Source organism: Denticeps clupeoides, chromosome 19, assembly GCF_900700375.1.
Source record: "Denticeps clupeoides chromosome 19, fDenClu1.1, whole genome shotgun sequence".
Taxonomy (NCBI): domain Eukaryota; kingdom Metazoa; phylum Chordata; class Actinopteri; order Clupeiformes; family Denticipitidae; genus Denticeps; species Denticeps clupeoides.
The window spans coordinates 16,203,486-16,218,784 of record NC_041725.1 but is presented as its reverse complement, the minus strand read 5'-3'; the positions used below and the strand labels follow the sequence as shown (position 1 = coordinate 16,218,784).

The 15,299-nt window shown below is 47.8% G+C and overlaps 3 protein-coding genes across 6 annotated transcripts; all 3 read right to left on the bottom strand.

Annotated features, from left to right (window-relative positions):
* Window positions 1–63: 63 nt before the first annotated feature.
* LOC114769099 (dimethylaniline monooxygenase [N-oxide-forming] 5-like) lies at window positions 64–3,961 on the bottom strand. 4 transcript variants are annotated; one of them, XM_028961835.1, is made up of 10 exons: window positions 3,890–3,936; window positions 3,509–3,629; window positions 3,264–3,406; window positions 2,952–3,140; window positions 2,603–2,768; window positions 2,098–2,240; window positions 1,821–2,017; window positions 1,346–1,701; window positions 1,141–1,213; window positions 64–889 (listed from the first exon to the last, which is right to left on the bottom strand). In XM_028961835.1, exons 3-10 carry the CDS (start codon window positions 3,393–3,395, stop codon window positions 463–465), a joined length of 1,683 nt encoding a protein of 560 aa, XP_028817668.1. In that variant the 5' UTR covers window positions 3,396–3,406; window positions 3,509–3,629; window positions 3,890–3,936; the 3' UTR covers window positions 64–462. The 4 variants fall into 4 exon arrangements, with proteins under 4 accessions (XP_028817668.1, XP_028817666.1, XP_028817667.1 ...); XM_028961833.1 differs by lacking the exon at window positions 3,509–3,629 and having other exon boundaries at window positions 3,890–3,961; XM_028961834.1 differs by lacking the exon at window positions 3,890–3,936 and having other exon boundaries at window positions 3,509–3,883.
* Window positions 3,962–5,229: 1,268 nt separating this feature from the next.
* Window positions 5,230–11,233, bottom strand: LOC114769038 (dimethylaniline monooxygenase [N-oxide-forming] 5-like). Its single transcript, XM_028961717.1, has 10 exons — window positions 10,828–11,233; window positions 9,051–9,201; window positions 8,441–8,629; window positions 8,198–8,363; window positions 7,367–7,509; window positions 6,791–6,987; window positions 6,470–6,605; window positions 6,163–6,382; window positions 6,021–6,093; window positions 5,230–5,935 (listed from the first exon to the last, which is right to left on the bottom strand). The coding sequence occupies exons 2-10, from the start codon at window positions 9,180–9,182 to the stop codon at window positions 5,569–5,571; spliced, it is 1,623 nt and encodes a 540-aa protein (XP_028817550.1). The 5' UTR covers window positions 9,183–9,201; window positions 10,828–11,233; the 3' UTR covers window positions 5,230–5,568.
* Window positions 11,234–11,685: 452 nt separating this feature from the next.
* LOC114769127 (dimethylaniline monooxygenase [N-oxide-forming] 2-like) lies at window positions 11,686–15,030 on the bottom strand. Its single transcript, XM_028961892.1, has 9 exons — window positions 14,943–15,030; window positions 14,404–14,539; window positions 14,144–14,332; window positions 13,726–13,891; window positions 13,521–13,663; window positions 13,242–13,441; window positions 12,812–13,167; window positions 12,250–12,322; window positions 11,686–12,176 (listed from the first exon to the last, which is right to left on the bottom strand). The coding sequence occupies exons 1-9, from the start codon at window positions 14,990–14,992 to the stop codon at window positions 11,798–11,800; spliced, it is 1,692 nt and encodes a 563-aa protein (XP_028817725.1). The 5' UTR covers window positions 14,993–15,030; the 3' UTR covers window positions 11,686–11,797.
* Between the last annotated feature and the right edge of the window lie 269 nt (window positions 15,031–15,299).

Sequence of the window (15,299 nt, the reverse complement as noted above, 5' to 3'; positions counted from 1 at the left end):
ACTCCCCTCGTCTGGAAGCCAGGGGCGTGTTAGATAAATAAGACTCTACAGTTTGGAAGAAGAAAATTTGGCAAACTGTTTATTAAAATAAAATCAAGCATTGCAGCCCATGGCTATAAATGCAAAGGTTTTACATTTGAGGCATTTGCCAGACGCCCTTCATGAAGAGCGACTTCATGTTACCATCAATTAAGTAATCGGGTCGGGTTCAACTATGAATACAAATCATTTTATTCACACAAGTCAGACTACTAGAAAGTTAAGTCTAAATATTCTCTTTAGCCAAAGTCTCAATGAGCTAAAACCTTTCTGCATTTTTTTTAACCATACTTCATGTATATCTCATGCATACTACAGTTCAGGTTAATTGTGGAATCTCACTATAAACACCATAAATACTGCGTCCTTTACTCCATTATTGTGTGGTTAGATTACAGATTTAATTCTGGCTGCTTTGTTGTACTAGTTGTACTGAACAGGAAGGTGTGTCTTTAACTTTGCCAGAAAGTCGGCGACGTATGTAAAGCAATCGCACGTGGCGTATCTGGTGCAGACCACAGTGAGCAGAAGCGTGGCCGCCGACAGGGTGACCAGCAGGGGAACCGCCGCACGCCAGCGGGACTTCTGTGCTGGGACGGGGCGACTCCGCATGGGTTCCGCTACCCGCTCCCACTGGGTGTAGATGGCCTGGCGAGCACCGGCCCACTTTCCGGGCCCACGCAGCCGGTACTGGTACGGTGTAACCGGACCCAGCACGATCTTCAGCCACAGAGCAGGATCGCAAAAGAAGAGCGACAGGAGGCTTGGTCGCACCCCCACCTGCTGGGCCAGCTCGTCCATGTAGGGAATATAGTCCACCTGTATGGTGTGTCTCTGTGACGTCACATACCTGAGAGAGGGGAATAACTCTCGTTATTTAAAAGGAAGTAGCCTAGTGGGTTAGGTTCTCGCCTATAAACCAGAAGACCACAAAGTCCCAGGTTCAAACCCCACTTACTACCATCGTGTCCCTGAGCAAGACACCGAACCCTGAGTGTCTCCAGCAGGCCTGTCCCTGTAACTACTGATTATACGTCGCTCTGGATGAGAGCGTTTGATAAATTCCCCTGATTTATATGAGAGATCATAAGAGGGCCGTACCTCTTGGACATTTTCTCCTCCTTGTTTTTTATGTCCTTCAGCATGGCGCTTGTCGGGGGAAGCTTATTTAGCCCTATGGAACACCAAACATCACCAGAATGAGAGACGGATCATAATTCACAGCAGGATTGAATTCCTTTTGCTGGTGTTTCTCATCGCATTTCTACTAATGGGAAAAAGGCAACCAGTGACTGTCCTTTTTTACCTTTGAAGACCCTTGTGGCCCATCGGGCCTGCATCTCTGAAATTGGCATGATGGCACCGAGAGGCTGAATCAGTCCAATGATGGCCAGTGTGGGGCGCTCTAACCCGGGGGGATACATGTACTTATAAAGGGACGCCTTGTTCCCGGACACAGGAAGAACGTGAGACGGCAGGAACGGGAAGGAGAAGGTGTATCCTGTGGCAAACACCACCAAGTCAATGTCCGCCTCCACGGTCCCGTCCTCAAAGACCACGCTGGAGCCACGGAACTCGCGGATGTTGGGCTTCACCTGCACGGTGCCTGAGAGGATGCGGTTGGGCAGGTCGTCATTTACAGTGGGATGCTGACTGAAGAGCCTTCAGGGATAAATATGGTAAAATCAATGTAAACGAGTCACGATTAATGTTCCCGTCCAGGTTATAAAGAACCATCGCGGCCTGAAGATTAATATACAGATGAGGTGGAGGTGGGTTACCTGTGCTTGGGCTTCAGGGCGTACATGCTGTGGTTGAACCTGCGGTTGAGACGTTCCTCTGCATAATTGCAAATGAAATTGAAGGGCAGCACATTCTGAAGCATCCTGCCTAATCGGTTGAAAGTCATGTCAATGGGCACGCCGTTGTCTCCCACGCGGTTCAGAACCCACGCGCCGCGCCGGGTGCTGAGAAACAGCTGCAGGCAGAGCAGGACGTCCATTTTGAAACTGGTGATTCGCGCCGGCGTGGCGGTGCCGTTTAGAAAGACCCCCCTACCTGCTTGGTCATTCTGCTGAGCTCCACGGCGATGTCCCCTCCTGAGTTCCCAATGCCAATCACCACCACCCTCTTCCCTCGCCATTCCTCGGGAGTCTTATAATCCCGACTGTGGATGTATTTGCCTTTAAATGTGTCGATACCTGGAAGGAGGATTCAACGACATAAATCATCTGGGGTCTTTGAATCCTGTGGTTTCTATTGATATTAACATTTATTACCGATCCTGACGTGCAAATAAAAATAATCATCTCAATACAGATGACTGATGCAAATCATATCTGAAAAATAAAAATACTGGCTGGTGTGTTTGGTTGAGCTTGAAGACATGAAATGGTTTTGAAGATCCCCCATGATGGTGCATCCGCAGTACGCTTACAGAGCAAAGTAGCGAGAAGCACACAGTGCTAAAGTCCATGCCTGAGAGCGATTCTCCCGCCGCCATATAAACATGTTACATAACAGCACCGGGGAAGCAGTGTGAATAAAGGTGGAGGCAGCACACCTGGGAAATCGGACAGGGGCAGGTGAGGGTGACAGTGGTGGCCAGTGCAGATCAGTACTGCGTGGAACACCTGCTTCTGACGCTCTCCCTTCACGTTCTCCGTCTCCACGTCCCACTGGCCGGAGGTGGAGAAGTCGGGTCTCTGTGTGACGTTCAGGACCCTGGTCTGCAACAGATCCATTTTCCTTCATTTGACCTCATAAGACCTGTGGTGTCTCATTGTGCAGCAGCACATACTTATATATCTTAATCAGACCTAGCATTAATGTGCATCTGCTGGTTTGCTTCAAACTTTATCTTGATGTACTTGTACGGTGACATTAAAGGCATCTAATCGAATCTAATTTACCTGCAGACGGACGTAGCGATTCAGGTCGAAGTGGTCAGCGTACATGTGGAAATAATCCATGATCATAGAATTATGCATGAAGTTCGGGAAGCGGGCGGGGATGGGGTAATCACTGTAACACATCATCTCCTTGGAGGTGTTGATGATGACTGAGTGATAGATGCTCGCCCTGTCAGACTCTGGGTTCTCCTGCAAAATATGGGTCGTCATCATGATTCAACAAAGTGAAGTGATTGTCACATGTGATACACATGTTTGTAACCTTTTATGGATTCTACTCCTCCATGTGGAAAGTGTGCAGAGGAAACTCACCTTATACCTCCACAGACCCCCAATATCATCACTGCTCTCGAAGCAGACAGGTTCCAGACCCTCGTCCAGACAGCACTTGATGCAGGTCAGGCCGGAGCTCCCTCCTCCAATAATAGCAACGCGTTTGGCCATAGTGTTCGTCTCTGTTTGACCACAGAGAGGGATAATATTTTAACATTAAAATACTTAACAATCGACTGTCGACTGAATCAATTCCGAAAAAAGGGAAACAGATTTGTGCTGACAGCGCTGAGCGTTTCCTTGCGCTGATTGGTCAATCTCAGTAAAGCGCGGAGGACCTTTGTCCGCTGATTGGTCAGATTTAGCAAGCGCGGAGGACTTGTCTCGGCTGATTGGTCAGAATTTCTGTAAAAAACCGTGAGCGAGTTTAAAGCACGACCGTAGTCTATATCTCATTTTAGATCAGTTGATAAAACCTTATGGACTTTGACATGCCCCGGATTCGGATGAACGGTAGTATACTCCATGTGAAAAGTAAAATAACTGAACGTATAATAACATAAGTTCATCAAGTTCTTTAACGAAATTACAGAATACTTATCTTCAATGCAATGTCGTGCAGTAGAAAGAATCGCTCAGATAACGTGTGCAGAGTTCCGACTTACCGCCGCCTTGTTGACCACGTCAGTGAACCGACCTGCGGACAACAGCCTCCGCCCCGCTGGAGTCTGTACGGGGGCGGAGCTGCGCCTGGACTGCAGTTACAGCCGCACGTTTCCGAGGGGGACTTTACTCATTCTTTACTTTACTTTACTCATTCTTTACTTTACTTTACTTGGCAGACGCTTTTATCCAAAGCCGACTTACAAGAGGAAGACACCAGCAATTCTCGTTCGATTTCTATAGATTTTGAGTTTACAAAACTAAGAGCCCTGATAAGGCCTAACTTGTCAAGAACAGAACATGCTGGGGAATTGTTAAGTGCTAGATGAAGTAAAAAAAATATTGAACAAGTGGGTTTTCAACTGCTTTTTTAATGTGGTAGTAGTCTCGGCTAGTGGTATGGAGCAGGGCAAGTTGTTCCACCAGCCAGGGACAACAGAGGAGAATATATTCTATTGGGAGACCCCGTGAGGAGGGAATTTTTAGTCTCGTTTCATTTGCAGATCCGAGAGGGCGTGCAGGAGTGTAGCTAGTAGTGTGTTGATATAGGAGGGTGCACTTCCATTTACAGCCCTGTAGGCAGCATCAAGGATTTGAACTTAATGCTAGCAGCTACCGGGAGCCAGTGGAGAGAGGTGAGAAGAGGCGTGACATGGGTGTACTCCGGCTGGTTGAAGATGAGGCGGGCTGCCACATTTTGGACCATCTGGAGTGGTTTTATGGTGACTGCAGAGGCTCCAGCCTGGAGAGTTAAAATAGTCCAGTTTATGGATGACCATTGCCTGGACAAGGAGCTGCGTACCCTGTTGTGAAAGAAAAGGCCTAATCTTGCGAATGTTGTAGAGAGTGAACCTGCATGATTTGGGGATTGCAGCAACGTGATGGTTCAGACCCAGTTTGTGGTCAATCCAAACACCAAGGCTTTTTACAGACGCCATGGGTGTTTACAGTAGCGAGCCAATTTGAATTCACATTCTGTACATATAATGCACGTTTCGAGGGTATTTGATCAAGAACCACGTCGGCTGAAGAGTTAGCAGGATGATGCATTCGCAGCAACATAAAAGCAATTTTTTCGCAATAGACCCGTAACGTCTCATTGTGCGTGTGAGCTCAAAGTCCGCGTGTGAGTGTGTAAAACGAATCACAGTCCACCCGTCGCTCCGACTTCATCGGTGTAGGTAGCAGGAAACCGAGCTGCTGAAATCACACTGTGCATCGCACCTGTGGCGCAGGCAGATGACGTCACAGCATCTGTTATTGCGACAGAATACGGACTCCGGTGGGAAAACACAATGCAGCACAATTCCGTAAGAAATAACGCAGAAAACCAGTAACCAGGTCTGGGGATGAAAGGGGCACATTTTAATGAATAAACTTCAATATCAGTATAATTGCATAACATTGTACATTAAAAAAATTGATCTTGTACACGACGTTTCGGTCATCTAAACAAATTAGTGAGCTGCAAAGGAGTTAATAATTCCATAATTAACTGATCAATATTAATAACATAACATAAACCATGCATGACTTCCACTATCTATGCAGATTCATAGTAAATAGCTCAGAAAGGCCGGGGTCTCCTGCGGAGTCTGTGCCACATAACATTATTTTGCTGTTAACGATCACTTGATCCTATTTAAACTGTGGCTGATGATTCCTCCATTATGGTTTAAATCTAGTGGAAAGCAGAATGCTTTCTTTGTGTGTAACAGAGTAAAAACACACCTGACGCTCCTAGTGCAACAAATACAAACATCGGCCATTTCCGCTCAGGGCGCGGCTCTGGCACCAACCGTGTTCCAAATGGACAATAAATCCGCTCCCACAGTGTGTGGATGGCGTGGCGAGCGCCTGGCCACTGACCACGTCCACGCAGCCGGTACTGGTATGGGGTGAACGGACCCAGCAGGACCCTCAAACCCAGAGCAGGTTCCCGCAGCAGCAGCGAGAAGAGCTGGGGCTTCACCCCCACTTCCTGGGCTACATCTTCCATGTAGTGGATGTAGTCGACTTGAAGGGGGTTCCGCTCAGAACAGGCAAATCTTACCAGCAGAGGGGAGGGACAGACAAGGGTTGCAGAATAGACAGCAAAGGTGGAAACCTAAATCAGTGTAAGAGCCTCCATACCTCTGATGCATCCGCTTAGTGTCGGAATGAATGTCCTGCAGCATGAGTTTTTCTGGAGGGAGCTTCCTTAAACCTAAAAACATGCAAACTCAGCTAAACTGTTGAGTTGCTCCCGAGATTTGAACACCTTGACCTCTTGTACCTTTGAAGACCAGGCAGGCCCAGCGCGCCTGCATCTCTGCCAAGGGAATGATGCTCCCCAGGCCATGAATGAAGCCCACCACAGCCAGCGTGGCCTTCTCCAGGCTCGGGGGGAACACGTGCTTGTATAAAGTCAGTCGATGGCCTGCCTTGGTCTGGAGGGCCACAGGCAGGAACGGGAAGTCATATTCATAGCCTGTGGCGAATATGACTACATCCATCTGGTCAGAGAACAAGAAGCTTTTAAGTTGACTGGACTAGAGGAATAAAATTGGAGCAGCAACGAAGAATTAAAATATTATTTGTACCTTATCCACCACGGTCCCATCTTCAAACACAATACTGGAACCACAGAATTCTTTCACGTTTGGTTTGATCACCACACGTCCTGAGATGATGCGTCCTGGAAGGTCGTCATTGACAACAGGGAGCTGGGAGAAGATCCTGTGATGAGGGGAGGAGCTGCCGTCATTCAGAGCATAATGAGCATGGTGGAAGCATAAGGACTTCAAGTTCTAAACACATCAGTGACATCTTCATGCATATGCAGCTGCTCCACATCATCGTCATCATCATCACAGGTTCTTTCAAAGATCAGAACATTTAAAATAAAGCACTGTGTCCCCCACCCATGGCTGGGCTGCAGCCCGTAGAGCCGGTGGTTAAAGCGCTGGTTCAGCTTCTTCTTCATCACCCCATCAATCCAGGAGGGCAGGAGCCACATCAGCAGCGAAGCCAAGCGAATTCCACTCACCACATCAACAGGTAACCCCCCGTCCCCAACACGAGGGACCACCCAGGCGCCACTTCTGCTGCTGAGGAACACCTGCAGTATTTGGACAGAGAAGCTCAGAGAAAGTCACAAACACTGATCATGGTCATCAGCATCCCGGGACTTTCAGAGATTTCTTTGAACTGTTCCTTTACTGTGTGACCATAAAACATTTCACCAAAATTCTGTGGGCAGAATTGAGCCTGAAGGTGACTGTTTAGGTCTTCTTCCAGACCTTGACAAAGCGGGGCCATGTCCCCATACCTTGTACTTTTGTTTCAACTTGGGATCTACAGGAATGGCTCCAAATAAATACTGTGCATCAAATTCGTGTTGTATACATACATGATTTTGTATGGTTGCTGGTCCAGAAAAAAAGCCGGATGATAAACTCTGAGCCAGACTCAATCATCACACTCAACATGCATTTTACCTGTTTGGCAACTCTGCTAACATCCACGGCTATGTCTCCTCCGGAGTTTCCGATCCCGATGACAAGGACAGTTTTCCCCTCCAGGCCCCCCGCGCTGCTGTATTCCCAACTATGGAAGTACCTACCATTGAAAGTCTGGATTCCTGGATTAAAGATATGATTTTGTAATATGCTATCGTGCTAACAGTGTATAAGCAGAGTAGAGGTAGAAATAGGTCCCATGACATGAAATTGCTTTGATATCGGTCTTAGTGGTTTCCTAATAATGTATTTGAAGTCTCTTGGTGCAGAATGACAGCCACTTTTAGCCAGTCCCACAATGAGATTTCCCCAGGAGCAACTGCATGTTTTCAAGCCATGATGATCGGCAGAGATCATGTTTTAGGGGCGGGGCGGGAAATTCTCTGGGCAGAAAAAGCATGAGAAACTGGAGGTAACCTTTCCCCTTAGGACATCATAAGGGGACAAATGAAGCAAACGATGAAGCAGAATGACCAAGGCACTCTTTACACCCATCACCATTTCTAGCCACTGTAGGATCATAGGGAACTCGTATTAAAGTTAAACTATCTCACAAAGTGAAATCTTCGTGTCATGGGGTATTCCGTGATTAAAGACATGACTTTGCTAATGCACTGTTAGCATGATAGCATATTACAGAGTAGAGGTAATTGGCAGTTATTGCACCTTTAGTCCTTTGGCACAGTTATTCTGCTGTTTACTCACAGAGGTTGGACCTCTCACCTTGTACCTGGATTTGCAGTTTAAAGCCTGACGCGCAGTGTGTGTGTGTGTGTGTGTGTGTGTGTGTGTGTGTGTGTGTGTGTGTACCTTTGATGTCTTGCAGTGGTAAATGTGGCTGAGTGAAGTGTCCACTACAGACCATCACTGCGTCGAAGACATGAGTCTCTTCCTCTCCATCCCTGCCCACAGTCAGCACCTCCCACTGACCTGAGATAGAGAAGTCTGGCCTCTGCTGCACGCTATGCACTGTGGTCTGACACAAAACACACACACGTCATGGTGAACAAGCTCCATGCTGTGCACTAAGGATCTGTGCTTGTGACCTCTGACCTGGAAAGAGATGTGCCTCAGCAGGGAGAAGTGCTGGGCGTATAGCCGGAGGTACTGCAGGACCACGGTGTGGTGCATGTTATTGGGAAAATGAGCGGGTGGTGGGAAATCGCTGTACGCCATCATCTCCTTGGAGCTGTTGGAGACCACGGTGCTGTAGAGTTTGGCTCTGCCAGGTTCGGGCTTCTCCTGAGAGTTTTATAGCAAAGATGAAGAACTGGACCAGTGGTTCTCTCACATCTTGCAAAATGATAGCAATTCTTGTTTGATATCTTTTTATTTTTTGATTCTGTATTTTATTACGGACAGCATTTTAAAGTTCATCCTTGCAGTCAGAGGCTGGTGATACTGTATCTGCATGTGTGTTAAGGGCAGGTAAATAAAACCACCCTCCTTCTCAGATATAATTCAATTTTATCTAGATAACAAGGCCATTGAGCAACAGATTTTCCAGGGACGACAATGTTTGAAGTCAAAGGTCCGACACAGAGGTGACAGCGCAGTTACATAATGACATTTCAGACTCCGGGTGGAAGATAACTTGAGAGTAATATTTCAATAAAAATACACCGGAAGTAGTACTACTCTGGGCCTGTCTGGTGCATGTCACCTTAAACCTCCACAGGCCTCCGATGTCATCGCTGCTCTCAAAGCAGACTGGCTCCAGTCCTTCATCCAGACAGCACTTGATGCAGGCCAACCCCGAGCAGCCTGCTCCAACCACAGCCACGCGCTGGACCATCGCCACAGGGTTCCACCAGCTGGGTGCAGCAGGGGGCAGAACCACACAAAAGCAATAAATAGACAATAAACAACTGAGTATTCTTTTCTGTTCCTCCAGATAATCCAGATTCTTCACCGAGACACCAAGACAGGGGGTGGTGGTAGCCTAGTGGGTAACACACTCGCCTATGAACCAGAAGACCCGGGTTCAAACCCCACTTACTATCATTGGGTCCCTGAGCAAGACACTTAACCCTGAGCGTCTACAGGGGGGGACTGTCCCTGTAACTACTGATTGTAAGTCGCTCTGGATAAGGGCGTCTGATGTATAAACATCATTCACACATTAAAAGCATTTCAGAATAAATTTGGCCAAGTTGGTGTAGTTTGAACAAGGTAGTAGCCTAGTGGGTAACAAAATACCCAGGTTCAAACCCCACTTACTACCATTGTGTCCCAGAGCAAGACACTTAACTCTAAGTTGCTCCCTGTAACTACTGATTGTAAGTCCGATAATTGCTATAAATGTAAAATATCAGAGTTCTCAACTAGTTTGCTTTATGGCAGCACTAGTTGGCCATTTTGCTGCACTCTTACTAGTCAGGTTTTTCCAGCAACAAGTCACACTTTTGTACAACTAGTTCAAACAAGTGTTGCACTAGTGAGGCTGTGTGCTACAGTAGTAGTGCCAAATTCCCAACTAGTAGGCATTTTGAAGCACCAGTAGTCATTTGGACTGAACGAGTGCTGCCAAAAGTCTTTCAAGTTCACTAGTACTACTAGTAAATTACAAATGTCTTACTAGTAGTACTAGTGACACACAACATGTCCACTAGTAGTTCTTGTTGCCCCAAATGCAAATTAGTGGGCGGGTAAGACACTGAAGTGGGACCTTGCTATTGGCTGTCCAGCAAAAATGAGAAAACAATCATGTATCGCATTGGTTTTTACTGCCACTGCTAAATAAAGACAGAAAGTGAATGTACTGTCAGATAATGTTTGACTAAGAAGGTATGCACTGAAAAAAAGTTAAGCTGAAAATGGCCCAAAAATGCATTTTCGTCCGAAAGATTTACGAACCCGAGCGAAACAGCGCGTCGTGATGACGCAAGAAAAAAGCGCGCCCGGCGTGTTGTAGTTTTTGCGAAGTACGGAAAGCCGAGTGAGATATTATTATTTTTTAATTGTGGGAGCAACACCCACACACACACACGCCCTTTTTAAACGCGGCATTGCCCACTTACCATGACTGGAACAACAGGGAGAAGAGTTGAAAGAATTTATTCGTGACGAGGAGTCGAATGAACTTTTGCGATTTCTTTCTCACGTTCTAAAAGTTTCGCGACACGCGCCGCCGCCTCCTCCGTTTCGGCCGAAAGCGGCGCGTTTCGCGGCTTCGTCTTCTGACGTGTGCGCGTTGTGTGAGCAGCCAGGTCACCGTACAGTTTATGCACAGAAATTCTGAGCTCCCTTTTTTCTTCGGGTGCGATTTAGTTGTAAAATATTAATTGGATGTTTAACAAACGACTGGAAAAACCAGTCGGGAGAGAGCGGCCATCCATGCCGCTTCGGCTAATCCTATTTTTTTCTAACTAAAGTTTGTTCAATGAATTATTTTTATTATTTGTACAGCTGAAAAATAGATTTCTGGTCTGAGAACATACCTGCAGCTACAGAGACGTGAGTGGAGATCCAACCTGCAGCGTGTGGAGCAGCCGAAGGTGCAGAAGGAGTGAACCAGAACTCCACCTCAACTCACGCCCAGGTCCAAGCGGATTCCAGCGTCCGCTGGTCCCATTGAACTCGCGATACGACCGGGGACGATTCTGTGTCGGCCACTTTCATATCGACTCGCACGAAACGTGACGCAACACAGAAGCGATCAAACACCAGAACATCTCAGAACATCTCTACAGCGCACAGTCGGACTCTTGGGGAGATCTTTCCTGCTCTCTTCTCAACTGCAGGGTGGTATCCTGTAAAAGATCATGTATGTGATTGGTGGCTGGGACTTTGACTTGAAGGAGATAAATCCAAATAATGAAGTTAGTCCCCGTCTTCCTGCTAGAGGCTCACATCTACAGTCAATCGGCATCCATGAATAAGTGTTTAGAAGACACATGACAGAATCTAAACTTTTTCAACCTTCACTAACTGGATTAACTGGTCAACTTGTCTAGCTGGCAATTAACTGGTGACCTGACCAGCAGCCATGACAGAATATGAACTTTATTAACCACTATTAACGGGATTAACTGGTCAACCCGTCCAGAATGTGAACTTTATTCAACTTCATTAACCAGAGGACCTACCAGACCTCTTTCACCTTCAATCACTCTGGACTCTTTGCACAAATTATTTTGCACAAAATCTTTGCGCTTTTTACTTTACTGCTCTTTTTTTTAAAAATATTGTCTTTCACTCATTTGCACACATTCACCCTACCAGTTACACATATTTTATGTTAAAGACATAAAAGTGTAATATTTGGTTATGTTTGCAATATTTGCATATTGGTTCATTGTATACTTGCAACATTTGCAATACTGTGGTCTGTAGCAGTCGCAAAAAGCATTTCACTGCATATCATACCGTGTATGACTGGTATATGTGACAAATTAAATTTGAATTTGATTAACTGGTGCCGCTGCACCATGAAACTGAGATTTTACCCAGAACAGATGTGACAACCAGTATCACTGTGACCCTCCCAGACAAGAGGAGCCACCAGGGCACAGTCCAGGGTTTTATGTCGTTGGTGGGACGGGTCTTCATGGGCTGTTCCACCCTCTCCCACTGTGTGTAGATGGCCTGCCGAGCCCCAGCCCACCGGTCCGGGCCGCAGAGCCGGAACTGGTACGGGGTGCAGGGACCCAGCAGAACCCTCCAAGCCAGGCCGGGATCAGACAGGCAGAGTTTCAGCACGTCGGGACGCGCTCCCACTTCCTGGGCCAGATCGTCCAGGAACGGCACGTACTGCTGGTGCAGAGCCGCCATCTTGGGACAGGAGTGGCTGGGGAGGGAAACAAAGGTCAACCTTCACCGGTCCACAGAGAGGGTTTGTGTTGAGATGGGTGAACCATTACCTCCTCATGTTCTTCTTCCTCTCCGCTTCTATTCTCGTAATCATTGTCCTCTCAGGGGGCAGGTGGTTCCGCCCTGCAAAAAACAGCAGGTCTATACCACGAACATTTAAACGTGAACTGTTGATTCAGGGAATGGGTTTTGAGGAACACAATTCTTATTAAAATATGTGAAATGGTTTGTGAGTTTCTTCCGCAATTTGACAGTTTTGTTTTTTTTAATCAGCCACAGTGACAAAGTGCCTACAGGCTCCAACCCTTTTTAAACTTCATCATCATCAAAGGTCGTCTTCTGTGTGTGAGAAATAGTTGCACAATGTACAGAGCAGCCACTTCCTGTTTTTCTCTGGTTTTTATTGAGGGCAGCGGAGCAAAGCACCGTCCCCACACCGGCTGCCCACTGCTCACAAAGGGTGGTGGTTAAAAGCAGAGGACACATTTCGTTGTGTCACCGTGTGCTGTGCTGCAGTGTTTCTCAATGACAATCACTTCACTTTCACCATTTCTGGAAAACGTGAAGACGCTAGCCAGCATGACCCGTGCCATCTTCCTCAGGCTGGCTTACCTGTAAAAACCCTGGTGGCCCAACGAGCCTGCAGCTCCATGCAGGGCATTATGGGCCCGGTCGCCTGGAAGAGGCCGAGAACGGCCAGCGTGTGGCGCTCTAGTGACGGCGGGAAGAGGCATTTGTACAGGGTGAGCTCCCCTTCGGGGCCGGCGAAGAGAGACGGGGGTAGGAAGGGGAATTTGGCGGTGTAGCCAGTGCAGAAGATGACGGCGTCGATGTCCTGCTCCACCGTGCCGTCCTCAAACGCCAGCGCAGAGCCCCGGAACTCTGCGATGTGGGGTTTCATGGACAGCGCCCCCACGAGGATCCGGCCAGGAAGGTCGTCGTTGATGATGGGCCGCCGGTCGAGGAACCTTGTGGAAGAGGGAGCCGATGAAGGTTTGGGGCGGGGCCGCGTTGGCCGTGGCAGGTCTGCGGTCCCGCGTACCTGTGGCGCGGCAGCAGGCTGTACAGTCTGTGGTCGTATTTCTGGTTCAGCCTCCTCTCCGCGGCCCAGTTGAGGAGAGCTGGGGGCAGAAGGTGCAGCAGCAGAGCGTGCAGGCGTGTGATCATCACCATGTCCAGCGGCAGGCCGTGGCTGGACATCCGCCCGATCACCCAGGCGCCTGTGCGCGTGCTCAGGAACGTCTTTGTATGGAGCAGTGGCGCTTTACAGTAAAATATTCACATACGGTACAGTAAAATATGTCCATTTTACCACAGTTACCTTGGCTGAGACCCGACTGATCTCTGCAGCAACGTCCCCTCCAGAATTCCCGATTCCAACGACCACGACCCTCTTCCCACAGAAAGCTGCAGGGTCTTTATATTCCCAGCTGTGACTGTACTTTCCCGGGAACGTTTCTACCCCTTAAATATAAAGATCCCATCAATCACAGTATTCAGCTTCACGTGAACCCAGACCCTCGTACCTTTAAATTCTTCAAGTGGGAGCTCAGGACTAGTGTAATGACCCGAACAGACCAGAACAGCGTGGAAGACGTGTCCCCTCTGCTGACCGTCCCGCTCCTCCACCAGCACCTCCCACTGACCTGACGCGGAGAAGTCAGCCCGCTGCCTCACACGCCGCACGGCGCTCTGAAACACACAACGCACCTGCTCAACAAGGTCTGGAGAGCCTGGAGAAGCTGTGTCCAGGAGCCTGAATGGAGCCTGTTCTCCCATGCAGGACTAGTTACTGAGAAATGAACACCAACAAGAGCGACCACCAAGTCCACGTCAGGCAAGGACAGGATCAGAAGGACCTACTTCTTAACGTGTCACCAACCAGGAGAAGTCAACTATTTAACCAAGCAGGGGTGTTCTTGGTTACAGGAGTAGAACCTTCACCTGGAAATGAATATATTTGAAGAGGTCAAAGTGTGCAGCGTAGAGGCGAAGGTACTGCAGCATCTGCGAATGGTGAAGGTAGTTGGGAAAATGGGCCGGCATGGGGAAGTCACTGAAACACGACATCTCCTTGGATATGTTGGAGATGAGGGAGCGGTAGATGCTGGAATGTTCTGGCTCAGGATCCTCCTGGAAACACGAGGAAAGTGTTTAGAACCTGGAAGCCTGAAGAAGCGACGTCTTTCGTTCCGCTCGTCCACCTGGAACCTCCACAGTCCCCCAATGTCATTGCTGCTTTCGAAGCACACGGGTTCCAGCCCTTCATCCAGGCAGCACTTCATGGAGACCAGCCCACCAGCACCGGCTCCAATCACAGCGACACGAGGACGGGCCATTCTGTGAAGGACAGGTCTTTTTAAAATATCTCCCCATACCACCAGGATTAAAACGTCACAGACCTTCTTGCTCAGATTCCCAGAGCTGTCTGGACGTTACTGATTTGATGCAGCAGAAGCCGAACTCTGAACTCATAAAAGTCGACTTTGGTCTGCAGAGAACAGCGGTTTCATGAACGAGGGTGACGAGGGGGAAACCACATGAAAATGATCCAGCAAACGTTTGTAGAATCCTTCAAAACGATTAATAATTAGCAACATAATTACAGTGATCCACTCCGAATAAGGACTATGATCACCATTGGACAGTCGCGCCAGAAACACGGTACTTTATCATACCAACAGTTTTATTATGATCTTAAATACGTTTTCATGACGTCTTCAAAAGTGAAACTCGAACAAACCTCCGGTTTTGAAAGAAGAATCGGAGCGGCTGATTGGTCCGAATCTTCATGTGATTCAGGAACCGACTAATAACGTTCTAGTTTCCACGTGACTCGCAGGTAAGTAACGAGCGGAAACGGAGGGCGGGGCTTAACGATCGAAAAAGGGGAAAGAGGCGTGGTTTAGCCCCGAAATCACGCTACAGGTATTTAGAACCGAGTATGATTTTATGTTTAGAAGATTAAAATCTCTGTAAATCTGTTCCTACTGCAGCCGCTCCGAACCACGATCCAGTACAGAAGCTCAGCCTGAGAAATTTAAAACAATGCATAGAGTTTAGATAAAATGATTTGTGAACCGAGTCAGAATGTTTTTTT